The following is a 16,000-nucleotide window of genomic DNA, read 5'->3' as shown; positions in this document are numbered from 1 at the left end:
ACAGTGTTAACTAAACAATGTTGAGTGCAGTAAGCTACGACAACCAGTTAACCACCGTAGAGTTCTAGACACGGAAGTTCAGTAACAGCAATCCAGCCCCACCTCAGAATCCACAGGATTCAAGGGGTGTTTTTACAGCTACTGGATATACACAAAAAATGTATATAAAAAATATATATCTTGAAATAAAATGTATATGAAAATTCAAGTCTTCACACTGTTAACAACTAGACTCTCTGCGTCCTGTTAATAGCCCACAAAATGCGTTATCTGACGACCTGAGAATAAGACTCAAATATCAGCTGTCTTTCTACAGAATTGCTTTATGAGTATGCTGACATCACACAGTTAATCAATTGATTAATAAGAGACCTCCATAATGTATGACACTGGCATGTCTGACATTTTGTCTCTAAGGTCTTAACTTTCTGCTTTTAATGCTGGGTAACTTAATCTATAATAATATATAATGTTTGATCAGCGAATATTTAATTTTGATTATATGAATCTGCAAAGTAACTAGTAACTAAAGCTGTTAGACAAAGTGCAGTGAAAGTATGAATATAGTTAAAAAATCAATTTATGCAAAATATTAAAAGTAATTAACACATAAGTGTGTATCTACACTGTACAGCTGAAACATAAAAACAACTGACAAGTGAAGTGAGCACTGATCATCTTGTTAGAATCAAATGTTCTGCTGGGAAACTTTGAGTACTGTCATTTCTGTGGGGCCTCTTTGACAAACACCACCCACCCAAACCCCGTTCAGACCAACTACACCCCCTCATGGCAAAGAACCCAAGGTGTCAAACTGGCCTCCTCATTCTCCAGATCCCAATCCAGTTGAGTATCAATGGGATGCGCCAGAACCAACTCCCATCTGTGTTGGGGCCCCCCAATGGATCGTTATTGGCTCAGACTGCATCCAGTGGAAGCTCAGTTGGATTGAGATCTGGGGAATCTGGAGGCCAGGTTGACACCTTGAGCTCTTTCCCATGTTCCTCAGGTTGTTCCTGAGCAGTTTTAGCAGGTTGCAGGTGCGTTGTCCTGATGGGGGGGGTCACTGCCATCAAGGAGTGCTGCTGCCATGAGGGTATGTACTTGGTCTGCAGCTGTGTTTGGGTGACTGGTGTTTGTCAAAGAGACATCCACATGAGTGCTAGGACTCATAGTTTCACAGCCGAACATGGCATTGGAACACAATGATCAATGTTACTTATTTCCCCTGTCACCGGTTCTAATGTTGTGGCTCCCAGTTTATACACATGGAAATGCCTTTTACAGATAGACTCAAAATCTCCACAAATAAAAACAAAATTTCCACAAATACACTTAAAATCTCCCAAAAAAAGACTAAAAATCTTCACAATTACACACCAAAACTTCACAAATGAATAATCAGCATTCATAAATATTAACAAAATCGCCACAAATACACAAAATCTCCACAGATAAACAAAAACTTCCACAAATTCACTAAAAACTTCCATAAATACAGTAAAAATCTCCACAGACTCGAAACTTCCAAAATAACACACTAAATCTCTACAAATCTCCACAAATTCCCTTAAAACTTCCACAATACACAAAAACCTCCACAATGACACAAAAAGTCCACAGAGTCAAAACTTCAACAAATTAACAAAAAACGTCCACAAATACACAAAATCTCCACAAATATACACAAACCTCCACAAATTTACTAACAATTTCCACAAAGACACACAAAACCTGCACAAAGAGACGTGAAACAACCACTGCTCTGCTTTCTCATCTTGCAGGTGATGGACGGTTGAAAGGACGAATCACCAAGAAGAGCCAAACAATGGAGATGCGCCGCCGCTGGAGCCTGAAGGGAAAGCGTGAGTATCTTTCACCTTTACTTTACAAGGGGGATCAAACATGGCTGATATATCCGCAGAGTGCTGATGGTCATTGTTTGTTTCTCCAGAATGAGAGCAGCCAGGAGCTGAAAGTGTGGGCAGTGGAATGGTCTGATGAGGACGAGTTGGACGACAGCTTCCTGAACTGAATCCTGATTTCCTGTAATCAAGTTTTGTGGACTGACATGTTGTCTGCCTGGTGCTTGGGCCAGGAGAGGAAGGCTCTGCAGCGGGTGATCCATCCATCCACAAAGCATCAGTGACAGAGGAGAGGTGAAGTGTCTGCTCAGAGCTTAAAGAATTTCGAAAAAGACTAAAAGAACCAGAAGTAACGGCTGATGTTGCTGCTGTCCTCTGTGAGACTCTTGAACATAAAAATACTTTGAACATCAACAAAAATTTTCTTTAATTAAGTAAACTCACAGTCTTTCATCTAGGCAGAATATTAATCAAATTAGTCAAATATTAATGTTCCCATCTTTTTTTTGGTGAGTATTTTGGGGTTAATGAGTACGACTGAGGGTCGTTCTAATGTCTATTGCTGTCGGCCATTTTGTTCCAATATCTTTCACAGACAGACCACAAGTGTCACCGAAGATAGTAATCAAGCATTTAACTAATAGTTCAATAAATACAGGCATTAATAAAATAAAGTATTAATCTAAAATAGGCTAAATTACAATAATTGCATCATTATTTAATGTTTAAAATTGTAATAAAAATGTAATAAAATGAGGAATTCTAAATGAAAATAATAATCCACTGATAAAGTTAAAATTAGAAAGGTGCAAAGGTGTATGTATGTGTCTCGAACTAATGAGGTTTTTAAATGAAAAGCATTGTAACAACAAAATGATTCCAGATGTGCTTATACACACTGCTGGGTAGGTTCTAGGAGTCCACATTTTCGAATACACATCTTATGCCAGGATGGAAACTCCACAACAACCTGTTCAACAGCACATTAAAATAAATGAATAAATAAAGACTTTAGAATGTGTGAACTACTTAAAATATTTCAGTGGGGTTTTGCATTATGAGTGACTGAATGATACAACAGTAGAAAAAAAAATACTTTCAATATATAAAAAGACAAATATTTATTTTAAAAATTAGATAATGTGAAATTCATTTCATTGTCATAGTATTATTATTCAACATTCACTCAAAGATTATTTGGCAGTATATGAGATATGAAAGATTGCACTGTAACTGGATGACAGGTCGGTCAGAGTTCATCCCTCACCTGAAAAACAAAGAAGGAAGACGAGAACGGCGATGGATTTTTCTTCTTTTTCTCATTATCTCGATATAACAAAGATTGGTTTCTCCTGATAACGAATGCATTTATCTCATTATCTCGATATAACAAAGATTGTTGTCTCCTAATAAGGAATGCAGTTATCTCGTTATCTTGATATAACAAAGATTGGTTTCTCCTGATAACGAATTAATTAATAACGTGTTCGTCTTGATTTCAACCTGCAAGAGCTGCCATGAACGGCTTCCGTAGCCACTGGCTGTAGCCGTAGCCTACCAGTAAGTTACATTTTTACGTTAGTTTGTTTACTTGACTGGGTTTGTTTAGGGGCTACCGGTTAGCAGGTAAGGTAACGTGAATGTCATGTGACAAGAAGGATAAAATGAGGCAAAAATGTGTCCCACAGAAACAGAAAAAAATACCATTGGTAAAATCTAACATGAGCTCCATATTTAAACTTTAACGAGCACTTGACAGGACTTGAACCCTACTCTTGATGAGTCTGACCTGTAGTATCAACTTAAAGACATATTTCACCCGCCATTTGTGTATTGGCAGGATATTTTAAGATAAATGTAAAGTGTTAACAAGGCACAGAATCAAAAGTGTTTATGTTTGTATGCACATAATGACATCCTTAAAATTGATCAACTCGAACATTTGTTTTGTCAGAATTTTAATATTGACTTTGAACTGCTGGATGCAAGAATAAATGCCTGAAATAGAAACTTTGGTCACCACAGGCTTAAAATATTTACAGGGATTAAGTTGAAAGATTATAATAACTTCTGGGAGGTTTCCCTTTATTTATTCCACACTGATCAAATCACAACGACATCCAAAGTCTGTCTTAACCACATTCATACAGATAGTTACATCAAATAAGAGAAAGTGAGTATTTCATATTGAAGAAGTACAAATTAAGAATACAAAAAAGAGTTAAATAACCACAACTGCCAAGTCAAAACATTATGTTGTCAAATTTCCATGTTGATTAGCATGATTAACTACCGAACCAAACAGCTCTAAATATCTGAAACTCCTAATCAAGAAATAAATGTCTACTTTAAATAAACTACTCCATTGCAGATGTGCTTTACACAGTGCTCTACATCTTTACCTGATCATGAAGAATGCACAGATAATACATAAATAAGCATAAATGTGACTGATGGCTGAATAAAACCCTGCTGTAAAACATTCAGTATTCAGTTTTACACAAAGACATTTTAAGAAACCATGATTGATTTTTCACAACATGATTACAGAATGTAACGTATTTGGTACTAACATGGTACCAAATAGGGATTCAGTCTTAAATGAGGCACATGCAGCTGCAGAACGAGAAACTTGACTTTAAAATGATCAAACTACAACAAAGATATGTGTATAATATTGAGCAGGCCTAAGTACATACTTTGAATATGCATTATTGCTATTGATGCTACAGGAGCCATGAATCAATTAATAGATGTTTTTCTATTTAGTTACAAGGTGAATGGATATTGTTATCTCTAGGTGTTTGTTTTGGTTAGTTTATGGATATTTTACTATGTGGTCATATTGAGTAGGGGGATATGGGCGGGGTTATTAGCTAATATAGGCACCTGTTCATTTCTCATTGTTAGACAGAGAAGGTGAGCTGGGTCGCCATAGTTTTGTTGACCACTATTTATCTTTGATCACTGTGATTACTTTGATGAGTTTGTGTATTTTATCATGAGTTGATCATCGTTTTTCATTAATAAAAAGTTAAACTTATTTTCGACTATCAGTGACTTCTTTTAGGAAGCATGTCGGACAATCAGGCCAAACCTCAGTCTCTCAGTGACTCCTTTGTTTAAAGTGAAACTCTCGTCAAAAAGCAACCGAGGCTCGACACAATGTGAAGTTTTGCTCGTTGTATCACCAGGGTTTCTACACATGAACACGAGCATTGAGAACATTGCTTGTGTACACAGAGTTTACTAAAAAGGTTTTTGAACGACTCACGGTTACTGCTGCACCTCCGACGCGCCGCCGTCATGGCAGACAAAAAGTGTCGATCCCCGAGTGCAACATAACAGTGCAACATAACAGGCTACCTGTTAGGTCGCTCTCGGGCATCAACACTCTCTGTCTGCCATGACGGTGGCATGCCGGAGATCCAGCTCCTATGGTGTGTACAAATACAATGTTCTCAATGCTCGTGTTCATGTGTAGAGTCTCTGGTGAGACTACGAGCAAAGTTTCATGTTGCCTTGAGCCTTCTTAGTGTTTTAAAAATAGTCATTTTGATGCTAGCGCTAAAGTGCCCCTGCACGCCATTGAAAATTAGCTTGCCCAGAACTGATAGATGAGTACCAGGGAGTTTTTGGTTTCTTTCTTCAGTTTTACATCTTCATCTTCCAAACTTCAGATTAATTGGTTGTTTACTCCACGGCTGTTCTCTGATGTTCTGCCATCTGTGTCCTCTGCAGGTTGGTAAAGAAAGCGCAGACAAGTGGAAAATGCCAAATGTTACCTCAATCCAGCCTGTGACTTGTTGCTGCAACTTGTCTTTGTCTTATGTGACAGATAATTTTTTGCTGTTGGATTGTTTGCCAGAAAATAAACATGATACTTCAAGATGCCACACTGGGCCTTAAGATTTTTAACATCTATATGAGATAGCTATTAGTCAATTAATGTAGAAAAGAATCGGTAGATCAATAAGTGGAAATATTCTTTAGATCTAATTGTTACCTCTTGATGGTTCTTGTACCACCGATCAAAGTGGTCCTTGGCAGCCTTCAGACTTTTTTCGTCAGTCTTCTTGCAGTAAAACCTGATTATCTTCTCAGAAAAGTTTGTTGGGAGAAGTTGGGACACCTTAAAAACGACAGCAGCATTAAGTTATGAATATCAACATACCAGAAGCTGCCCCATGAATAACGACACACAGGGCACAAACAGCTCACGCAAGGAAAGACTTATATGAAATATTCTGTCATCATTGCTTTAGTTTTAACCTTCTCTTTGGGGAGCTTGACTGCCTTGTCTGGGTTCTCCTTGGTGTAGAAGTGCAGATGATCCACAGGGTTCTTGTCTTTCATCCCATAGTCCAGAGCAAAGACCTGAATGACAAAGGTGAGCCAGAAGTTTGATTTTTATCCACAATTGAATTTTGTGGCAACAGAGGGTCGAACATCTGATAAATCAAATAAGTCATCAAGAATGAGATTTTATGAAAAGGGAAGTTAAAGTAATTAGCCGTAAAAACATACCAAATCTACAAAATCCTCAGGTTTCAATTCAAGAGGGAGCGGTTTCTTCAATTCTTCCTTCCAAGCATTGGTCACATCCTTAGGGAGGAAGGAGAAAGGGTTAGAAACAGGAGGCATATCTTTGCTCGTTTTTGCTCTCTGTCCACACTAAAACAGTGTTTTACCCAAAATGGGGGCTGAAAAGGGGGATTCTACGGGTTAAGATGGCCCAGAAATTTGTGTGGGCATTGTTTTCACACATAATCGATGTGAATTAAAAATGCCCCAGCTTAGTGTAGAAGTAGTCTATGATTTTGCACAGCATGCGATGACATCATCTAAATGAAATTTCTAGCAACGCTTCTTATAGGACCTTGCTGTGGTCAACATGAAATCAAGGCACAACACCTATACAAGGTGTGTAAAATGATAGAGATGACAGAAACAAGCAGTGTGCACTTAACAAAATCAAAAAGAGTTTTACATCCTGTTTCAAACATTTCAACAGATGTGTAAAGCAATAAGGTCACACAGAGACATTAGATACGCACCTCATTAGTTGGTATTTCCCCCACAAACCTGTAGAGGTCTCGAGAGATGATCCTCTTCAGAATCTGCCCAGCCTCTTTCAGTTCGTTGGAGGAAGACGAGGGGTTTTGCTCAGATACCAGATGTTCAGGATTACTCCCCAGAGTCTTCTCAGCCTCTTTCAGTTCGTTGGAGGTAGGGTAGAGTATTCGCTCAAACACACAATCTACAGGACAAACAATGAGGTGAGCTGAAGAAAGGTGAGTTTGAACAAACCAAAGACAAGGTTAGAAATTAATTTCTAGATAATTTGACTCTTATAAAGCTACTTAATAATTCATTCTTAAATGTATTATTATTATTATTATCATTATTATTATTATTGTTGTTGTTGTTGTTGTTGTTGTTGTTGTTGTTGTTGTTGGCATCTGAATGCATTTGTTTCTAGGCTGGAAGTTTAGCCACAACTTAAAAAGCTTGCTGAATTTTCAGCCTGTTTTCAGGCAGATCTATGACATCATATTTACAATCAACAAATCCCCCGTGTCATGATTCGGGAGACAAACATGCAACGGGAAGAAAGGGGAAAACACAGGGAAGAACAAGGGTGACACTGAAAGAACACAGGAGGGCATGGAAATCAAAACATAAGACACAACACAAAAACACAGAATCCTGAATCATAACACCCCGTAATTACCTTTTAATAAAGCTATTTGCGTAAAATTCCCTCAATTTTGGAGATTTTGATATAAATTATGATTGTGTCACACAAGAAGTCCAGACATATATAGTCAGTTTATTGGCAGGTTTGTGCAGACTTGTGAAAATGACATGCTCTCTTAACTAAATCTAACAATATTGCACAAGTGAAATAAGTGGCAAATTCAGCTTTGATCTCTTAAACATATAATACAAAAACCGAAGATGATTGATAAATACAATTTTCAGCATCTTACTGGTATTAAAATACAAGATTGTTAATCATTTGTTTTTTATCTAACATATGTATCAAGACAGTCACTTAACCAGTTAGGATAATTTACAAGAAGGATCATCTGTAATATATCAAATTCAACATGATTAATCAATATATTATAAAACAACTTGTCACATGATAAACATTATTCTCTGTTGAGTGAATCTGAAATTTGCAGCACAAATGTCTGACATTTTTATACCTCTGCAGCAGTGAAAGCCGAGGCTGGAGACATTATGTTTATGGGTTGTTATGGGTTTAATACCACATTCTTGTGAATGTGGTATTAAAACAGCATCTTGACGGAACTTTCTCAAATTTGTCACAAACGTCTACTTTGAGTCGAGGATGAACTGATTATATTTTGGCGGTCAGTGAGCACGGTGGTATCTACAGACCTGTCAGCTTGGTGTAGGCCTCCATATCCTGCATGGCTGTGGAGAGCGTGTACTCCTCTTTTGAGCCTTCAATCTTGATGTGCTTGTCTGCTTTTACAAAAGCGTCTGTCATCCTGGATAACCACACCCAACAACATTATCTCTTTTAAGAATATGTCGCAGTGTTACATTCAACAGAGTAAATCATATGGGAAATGACATTAGCTACATCAGACAGCAGATGATGCTAAATGGGAGGGATATGTACTCACATAGTCTCTATGATCTTAGTCACTTTGTGCTGGTAGGCTCTCTTGTGGAGATAGTACCTTGTGTGGAACATGTTGTAGATATTGTCTGCTTCCTGTTAAGATAACCAATAGTTTAGTCACATCTAATCAGATAAATGGATTGCTTTTTAAAATCTGATTAAAAAAAAAAAGTCAGTAGTAACAATGTCTGAACCTTGTCTCTAACACAGATCTGCTTCTCCCCTTTCACCTCACACACCCTGGCAAAGTGTATGAAGCGGCGATAGTCAAAGTTGTTCTTCATGCCCAGGTGGTGGCAGTCCCTAAAATAAATCAACGTTAAAAAAATATGGTAAGAAATTGGGCTTAATATGTTTAACTAATCAATTCACTCTAAGGAATCTGCACATTGTTCAAACAATCCAGAGAATATTGTATTTGTCATACATAGTAGTTCATCATTCTATATCAAAAAGTAAATAGTTCTACAGTAGCTTTTCAACAAGTCCCACCTTGCAAAGTAGTCAAACTTGTCCACATCAATGCCATTTCTTTTGTTGGAGACGATTTCATAGAGGAAGGACTTTTCCTTTCCCCGACCTTCATACGGCCACTGAGAAGATGCCACACAGAACAGTGGGTTTAGATATTTGCTGCTGTAGCAATGATGATACTGATTGATTTTACTTGTGTATGACTGACTGGAGTTTCCCTCTTTTCCGGGTCCATCATATCTTTGATTTCCTCATCTTGAGCTGCTTCAGCGTTCAGAGGTCCGTTAATCATTTCTTTGATGAAGATCAGGTCCTTAGTCAGGTCCAGCTTCCAGTCCTTCATCTCCTTCTCCAGGTCATTGTCTTTCACCAGGTAGTCAAACATTTCTGTAGAGGCCTTCTCATGCTGCAACAGAAACAGACTCATAGCGTGAGAATTTAAGTTTGGATGCAAAGTAGCAGCTCTGCTGTAATCCGGCATACTTACAGAGACATTTTCAGTGTTCATGAATGTGCATTGTCCCTATCCAAAAATAAATTATTATTATTATTATTATTATTATTATTATTATTATTATTATTATTATTAATAATAATAATAATAATAATAATAATAATAATAATAATAATAATAATAATAATAATAATAATAATAATAACAACAACAACAACAATAATAATAATTATTATTATTATTATTATTATTATTAGCATCAGAAATTGGATGTATGGTGTTTGTTACTGTCAGTCGCCTCATCCATCTACAGAACAAAGTCTTGTATCTTGTCATTATGCTGCTCTTCTAAATATTTTGACATTTCATAATTGAGCCTTCAGAAAGCATTGTTTGATGAAGAATATCCTTCAGTTTGTGCTGCATTTTACACAGAGCAGCTCTGGAGGCTACCGTGTGGAAGGCAAGTTGATTATTAATACCATATGATAATCATAAAGAGGCCAGGTGGTGATACGGCATTTGTGCATGGAGCTCCTTTTTTTATTAAGTTGTCCTTGAAATATGACCTGAAGTGACGAGCTGTGACAACTACAGGTCATCAGTCCACTCAGCCATCTTCTGTTTTATTGTTTCTGTTGTATTCATTGAAACTTTTACAACATGTCTTCACATTTTTTTTATGAACAATGTCATGAATTAGTATTTTTCTCACAGGACTGAGATCTAAAGGATACTAAATAAACTAGTTGTATTACACAACACTACCAAATATACAGACACCAATGCATCCTGGTACATGTAGGCAGGCTGTTCAAGAAGAACTCTAATGACCCAACTTTCTCTGCGCACTGAGGATTTTATTGCCTCAATTACCTACATTAACCATCAACACTGATTAGGATATCAACATAAAACATGACAAAGTTCACACAGTTCCTGTCTCTGTTTTTCTCTGTTCTAAATTTTTCTTTTTTCATACATCATATAAAACTTACCTTCCGCATAAATCCTGGACGTTGTTTCTTGATGAACGTTCCATCATATAGATGGGAAAAGGGCCCATGTCCTAGATATAGAGAGATAGATATAAGAGAAACTAATAATTATGGTGTGTGAACTGTGAAGTGAGCAGCTGTGACTCAGGAGGTAGAGCACGTATGATGGTTGGTGATTTGACCCCCTGATCTTCCAGGTGTGCATGTTATTTATGGTACTGAACATCAAACTTTTTTGCTGTTATCCATGTTTATCTGTTTGATGAATTTGATAAGCTCATGATGACATACTGTACATTTTTGCAGAATCATCACTGCATCAACATACCAATAGGTTCCATACGAGTCTTTAAACAAACTGACTACAGCTGTTAATAATGAATCACAATGACTATGAATGATAAGTGTCCTACATTTTTATTTACCTCTCATTATGGCGGAAAACCTTGGGTGTCATTTTATTTGAAGGTAATGAGTGAATGAGCGGTCATTTCTTGTGTGTACAGCAAGTGCTGCACTATGAATGCCTTACAGGAAAGAATAGAAAAAGTACCTGTCTCAGAACAGAACAGGAGTTTTTGAAAGGTGAAAATACCTAAATTGTACATTTTCATGTGAAACTCTGCACAAAAGTTTCTTCATTCATTCTTCATTTACGGGGCAGCCTTTAATTGTCAATACTTGCTGTAACACTGTAAATCAGATCAACACCAGCGTTCATTGACAATTTTTCAAATACATTTTCACTGTCATTTCAACTCTTAATCACAACCAGAAATTACCACTTAAAACTTATTACGTATGATGGTGAAAAAGGTTTGTATTACTCACCCAGGTCGTGGCAGAGACCAGCGATCTGCACACAAAGAATGTCCTCATCAGTGATCTCGAGCTCTGGCTGCCGTGTTTTCAGAGCTCGTGCAAGCTCTCCTGCCAAGTGTGCCACCCTTTACAGCACAACATTAAAAAAACATCACTCATTACTCAATTATCGTATCATATTACAAAACAGAAACTATGGACTTGTATACCTGTACTAAGGAATTCAATGTTGACTTTAATTTCATTGCTTTGTTCATGTCATTGTTGATTACCTGTCACCAGGATTGAATATCTTAGTACACAGAACAGTGTCTATCTGAAAAATGCAAACATACCCAATGGAGTGTTCAAAGCGGTTGTGGGATGCTCCAGGGTAAACAAAGTAGGCCCCACCAAGCTGCTTGATAAATCGAAGTCTCTGGAATTGTTTTGTGTCAATGATTTTGATGAGAAGTGGGTGTAACTCCAAATGTCCGTGGATGGGATCATTAAACACCTGGCCGAACACAGTCACAAAATATTACCCAAAAGAGTTCCAGTGAAACCAGCTCTAATCTCTTGAGGGTTTTCTGAGCTTAAAACGTGAAGCCACAGCTACAGAGGAGTCAAGTTAATAGATACAATTTAACAATTTACTTCTTCATCGTCAGTGTTTTCATCACCTTCAGCTGTAGACGGACTTTGGACTCAACAATTGAATACAAACATCCACATTCTTAATACAAGTACAGTAATAACTGCGATATTTCTGTACGCCTGAAGAAGAAGTGTGACATGTAGTAACAGTACAGGATATTTTACCTTGCTTTGGAAGATTGTCTTTTCCTCCTCTGACAATTTGGAGCTTTCAGAAGGTGTAGTCATGGCTAACCGACACTTTTTATGTTGGTCCAACAAGCAGCAGATTTACCCAGGTAGTCACATGAACAGTGATGTAGTGTGTTTATACAGCTGGCTTTTATATCTCACCACACCTATCAGATTTGTCACTGTCCTCATAGTGGAGAAAACATTTCAGTAAATGAAAACTGAGAGCAAAACAGATAAGACACATTACTCCAAAAACACAAGACTTCAGAACACAAAACACAACAGTTTAAGAGGTAGCGTTCCTTAATACAGGTATTAAACAAATTTGATAAAAGGTATCTAATAATAGCAACTCCATTTTATTTTTGACTCACAACCCTGTTTCCCTAAAACTACATTTATGTATTGCCCAATAAGTTGAGGAGGGAATGGAAATCATTATATGCAGACAACGTAATATTATTCCTACAGAACCACATTTGATCATTGCATCAGGTCATCAAATCCCTTCCTGCAGCATGTGACTACTCAAAGTGTTATAAATCATGCACCCACGCCCATACTGACAGATATTCATTTTTTGCCAACTCATCACAAGGAGAAGTGAAACTAGAACTTCATTTTGCTCTTTAAATGTGTAATTCTGTATCGTTCATCTATCAGAGTATGGAACTCAATCCATCCTTTAAACTTGACTAGCACACACACACACACACACACACACGCACGCACACACACACACACACACACACACACACACACACACACACACACACACACACACACACACACACACACACACACACACACACACACACACACACACACACACACACACACACACACAAGCAGCAGATTTATCCGGGTAGTCACATGAACAGTGATGTAGTGTGTTTATACTAACACGTGGTATAATATTGCTGTTCCAACCCCTCAGCTGTATAAATTCTACAGCTGAGGGGTTGGAACAGTACCTGGCTTTTATAGCTAATTACACCTATCAGATTAGTCATTGCCCTCATCGTGGAAAAAACATTTCAGTAAATCAAAACTGAAAACACATTAGACTGTCACAAGACACATCAATAAAACAGATAAGACACATTACTCACTCAACTGTATAAATGTCTTTTTTTCAATTTCAGCAACACCTCAGACAGCTCAAACATTGAGATGATGCTTGCTAATATACAGTATCTCAGAAAAGTGAACCCACCAAATTTACAGTTATACAAGCTGTACACTCACTACTTTACCTTGTATCAAAGTGTCATTTCTTCAGTGTTGTCCCATGAAAAGATATAATAAAATATTTGCAAAAATGTGAGGGGTGCACTCACTTTTGTGATATACTGTAACAGTCATTGGGTATTTTTTTATTTTAATCATGCACTAAGATGCACGTGAGCATGTGGATGAGGTGCTATAAACTCAAACAATGTGCTGGTTAACTGACACTTCAGTGTTGGCCCAACAAGCAGCAGGTATCGACTAAGTCAGGGTTGGGCTCAGACTCAGGCTTGGGCAGAGAATCTAAACTCCAAACCATAGTAGGACAGGCTTGATTTACCAATCTGACATATAAGTAGGGCACTTTGAACAGAAGCAATTTGTTCAACTTAAGATCAGGAATATTTTGCGACAAGAAAAATCTGGCTAGAATAATCTTGAATATTAAGATGTACCAATGAATCCGAAATTGGTTTTAACAATAGAGATAAGCCTGCACCAATACGCAGACCTTGCAAAACGATAAGAACTCAAACATGAAGCCACAGCTACAGAGGAGTGAAATCAGTAGATACAATTAAAAACATTTATGTTGTGGAGCAAAACAGAAAAGTTCTCCTGAGTATTTTATCAACTAGTCTTTTTCAAACCACAGTCTTCCTTATCGTCAGTGTTTTCATCACCTTCAGCTGTAGACAGACTTTAGACTCAACAATTGACAACAAACATACACAATCTTAATACAAGTACAGTAATAATTACGATAGTTCAGTAGCTCTGAAAATGGAGTGTGGTATGTAGTTGCATGTTATATTACCTTTCCCTTGTTTGCCATCATCGTTTAGTGTTTTGTAGCTCTCCGAAATTGTATCTATGGCTGTGTCTTTGGGTGTAGCAGCGGTATCTGTGGCAACAGAGACGCGCAACCTGCAGATCATAAGTTCATCAACCTCGGTGCCAGATTGTTTCATCTTGTATAGTGACTAAACCAGTGCACAAACTCTCAAATTTGTGTAGTTCTAGAGTTTTTCTTGTGTAGAGATTTTTCTTGTGCTTGAGCTCAAGTGTTTTTCCTCTACTGGGCTTTGTCTAATACTCATGTTTTTTCCCTCGTGTGCAGAACCTCCAGCACCTCTGCGCTCAGCTCTCTGCTCCACTGGCTCACCTGTGATACCTCTACGTCACCACCAGACAGCCGAGCCTGCCTGCCTGCCTTCCTCGTCTTCCACTCCCTCAAGAACTCTGTAGCAATATGAATATCTTTAAACTGATTTCCAGCCTCTGGCCTCTGCATTTTGGGTCCAAACAAAACCCCACCTTAACAGCTCTGGTTAAATGCTTGGTTAAGGTTAGAAAAAAATCATGGCTTGGCTTAAAATACCTATTTTGGTCGCCACATTCCCAGATGGAGATGGACTGACTTCCCATGAAAAATAGACAGTTCTGTACTGAGATGCATGTAAGCATGTGGATTGGATGCTACAAATTCCTGGCAATGGTTTCACAATTTTTCACAGAATTTGGGGGTCAATAACTCAGACAATGTGAAAGCAGAGGCGGGGAAGAAGAAGTCTGGAGACCCGGATACTAGCAAACACTGTATGTAAACAAATCAGGCTGTGAAATAAAAAACAAATTGCAAATGTTTTATAAGGAAAGAAAGGTTTTCAACATGTTTGTTAGACCTCAGGGATACACAAAATTGTTTTGGTTAATAACGCTGAATGAAATCATAACTTGTTTGTTAAAGGAGAGCTCCTCTCTACAGGTGAGGTCAAATTTATTTCAGATTTTGAAAATAGAAAAACTCTTTGCCCTTTTGGGATTTCACTGTCATCATGCTGCCTGTTTCTCACCCAGGTACGAGAGAAAAAAAAATGCCTTAAATTAAGGGGTTTTCAGTGTTTGTAGTATATACTGTATATGTATAGCATTCATTTAATGAGGAAGTCTCTTGACAGACCTAACCAAGCTGATCAAGAGTTTGGCCCGAAGGTATATCCTGGTATGAAAAAGACAGATAAAACTAAAAGGTCAGGTCATGCCCACACAGTTTATTAAATCCACAGTTTATCAAATGCACCTCTGTTTACCTGTTTACAGGTAGGGCCACTCAGAGTAAAAAAAAAATGCCGTCCTGCTTTTAAAGAGCTACATTCCATCAAGCGCCCACACCCATACTGACATTTCAAAGTCACTTTGCCAACTCATCACAGGGAGAGAAGTGAAACAAGAACTCCACTTTGTTCTTTAAATGTGTAATTCTGTGTCATTCCTCTATCAGAGTATGGAACTCAATCCATCCTTTTAACATGATTAGTTATATTTATTTATATAAATGTAATTCCACATGGAGACAAATATGTTAAAAGTGATTTTTACTTCATGTTGCAACTTTACATTTGTTTAGTCTGAATTTTCTATTTCTCTCATGTAACAACACTGTCATTATGTTTTGGTTAAGGTTAGGAAAAAGTAAACAATTTGTCTTTAAATACCTATTTTGGTCGCCACACTCCCAGATGGAGATGGTGTGACTTCCCTTGAAAAACAGATGATTTTGGTCTCGGGCTAATAGGCATTTCATGTGAACATGATATGCCACATTTAGTACAAATGTCAAACTAGAAGATATGTGTACTACTAACGTTTTATCGTGGTGACTTGTGATGTCACACTTCACATC

The 16,000-nt window shown here is 37.6% G+C and overlaps 1 protein-coding gene and 1 long non-coding RNA gene across 4 annotated transcripts; one reads left to right on the top strand and one right to left on the bottom strand.

The window, feature by feature from the left end:
* The first annotated feature begins 1,753 nt into the window (after positions 1-1,753).
* Positions 1,754-2,218, top strand: LOC119022168. The gene is made up of 2 exons (XR_005075844.1): positions 1,754-1,865; positions 1,955-2,218. It is a non-coding gene; the product is annotated as an uncharacterized LOC119022168 (long non-coding RNA).
* An 847-nt stretch (positions 2,219-3,065) lies between these two features.
* LOC119023575 (deoxynucleoside triphosphate triphosphohydrolase SAMHD1-like) lies at positions 3,066-14,980 on the bottom strand. Of its 3 annotated transcripts, none has more exons than XM_037105630.1 (16): positions 14,480-14,980; positions 14,132-14,241; positions 12,076-12,263; positions 11,610-11,770; positions 11,284-11,399; positions 10,453-10,523; positions 9,209-9,406; positions 9,019-9,119; positions 8,721-8,829; positions 8,528-8,619; positions 8,277-8,389; positions 6,923-7,125; positions 6,393-6,470; positions 6,138-6,242; positions 5,872-5,997; positions 3,934-5,600 (listed from the first exon to the last, which is right to left on the bottom strand). In XM_037105630.1, exons 3-16 carry the CDS (start codon positions 12,136-12,138, stop codon positions 5,559-5,561), a joined length of 1,578 nt encoding a protein of 525 aa, XP_036961525.1. In that variant the 5' UTR covers positions 12,139-12,263; positions 14,132-14,241; positions 14,480-14,980; the 3' UTR covers positions 3,934-5,558. The 3 variants fall into 3 exon arrangements, with proteins under 3 accessions (XP_036961527.1, XP_036961525.1, XP_036961526.1); XM_037105631.1 differs by having other exon boundaries at positions 14,132-14,218; XM_037105632.1 differs by lacking the exon at positions 3,934-5,600 and adding an exon at positions 3,066-3,132 and having other exon boundaries at positions 14,132-14,980.
* Positions 14,981-16,000: the final 1,020 nt, after the last annotated feature.

Source organism: Acanthopagrus latus, chromosome 7, assembly GCF_904848185.1.
Source record: "Acanthopagrus latus isolate v.2019 chromosome 7, fAcaLat1.1, whole genome shotgun sequence".
In the NCBI taxonomy this organism is placed as follows: domain Eukaryota; kingdom Metazoa; phylum Chordata; class Actinopteri; order Spariformes; family Sparidae; genus Acanthopagrus; species Acanthopagrus latus.
The sequence above is the reverse complement of the archived record's forward strand: the minus strand, read 5'-3'. Positions and strand labels throughout refer to the sequence as shown.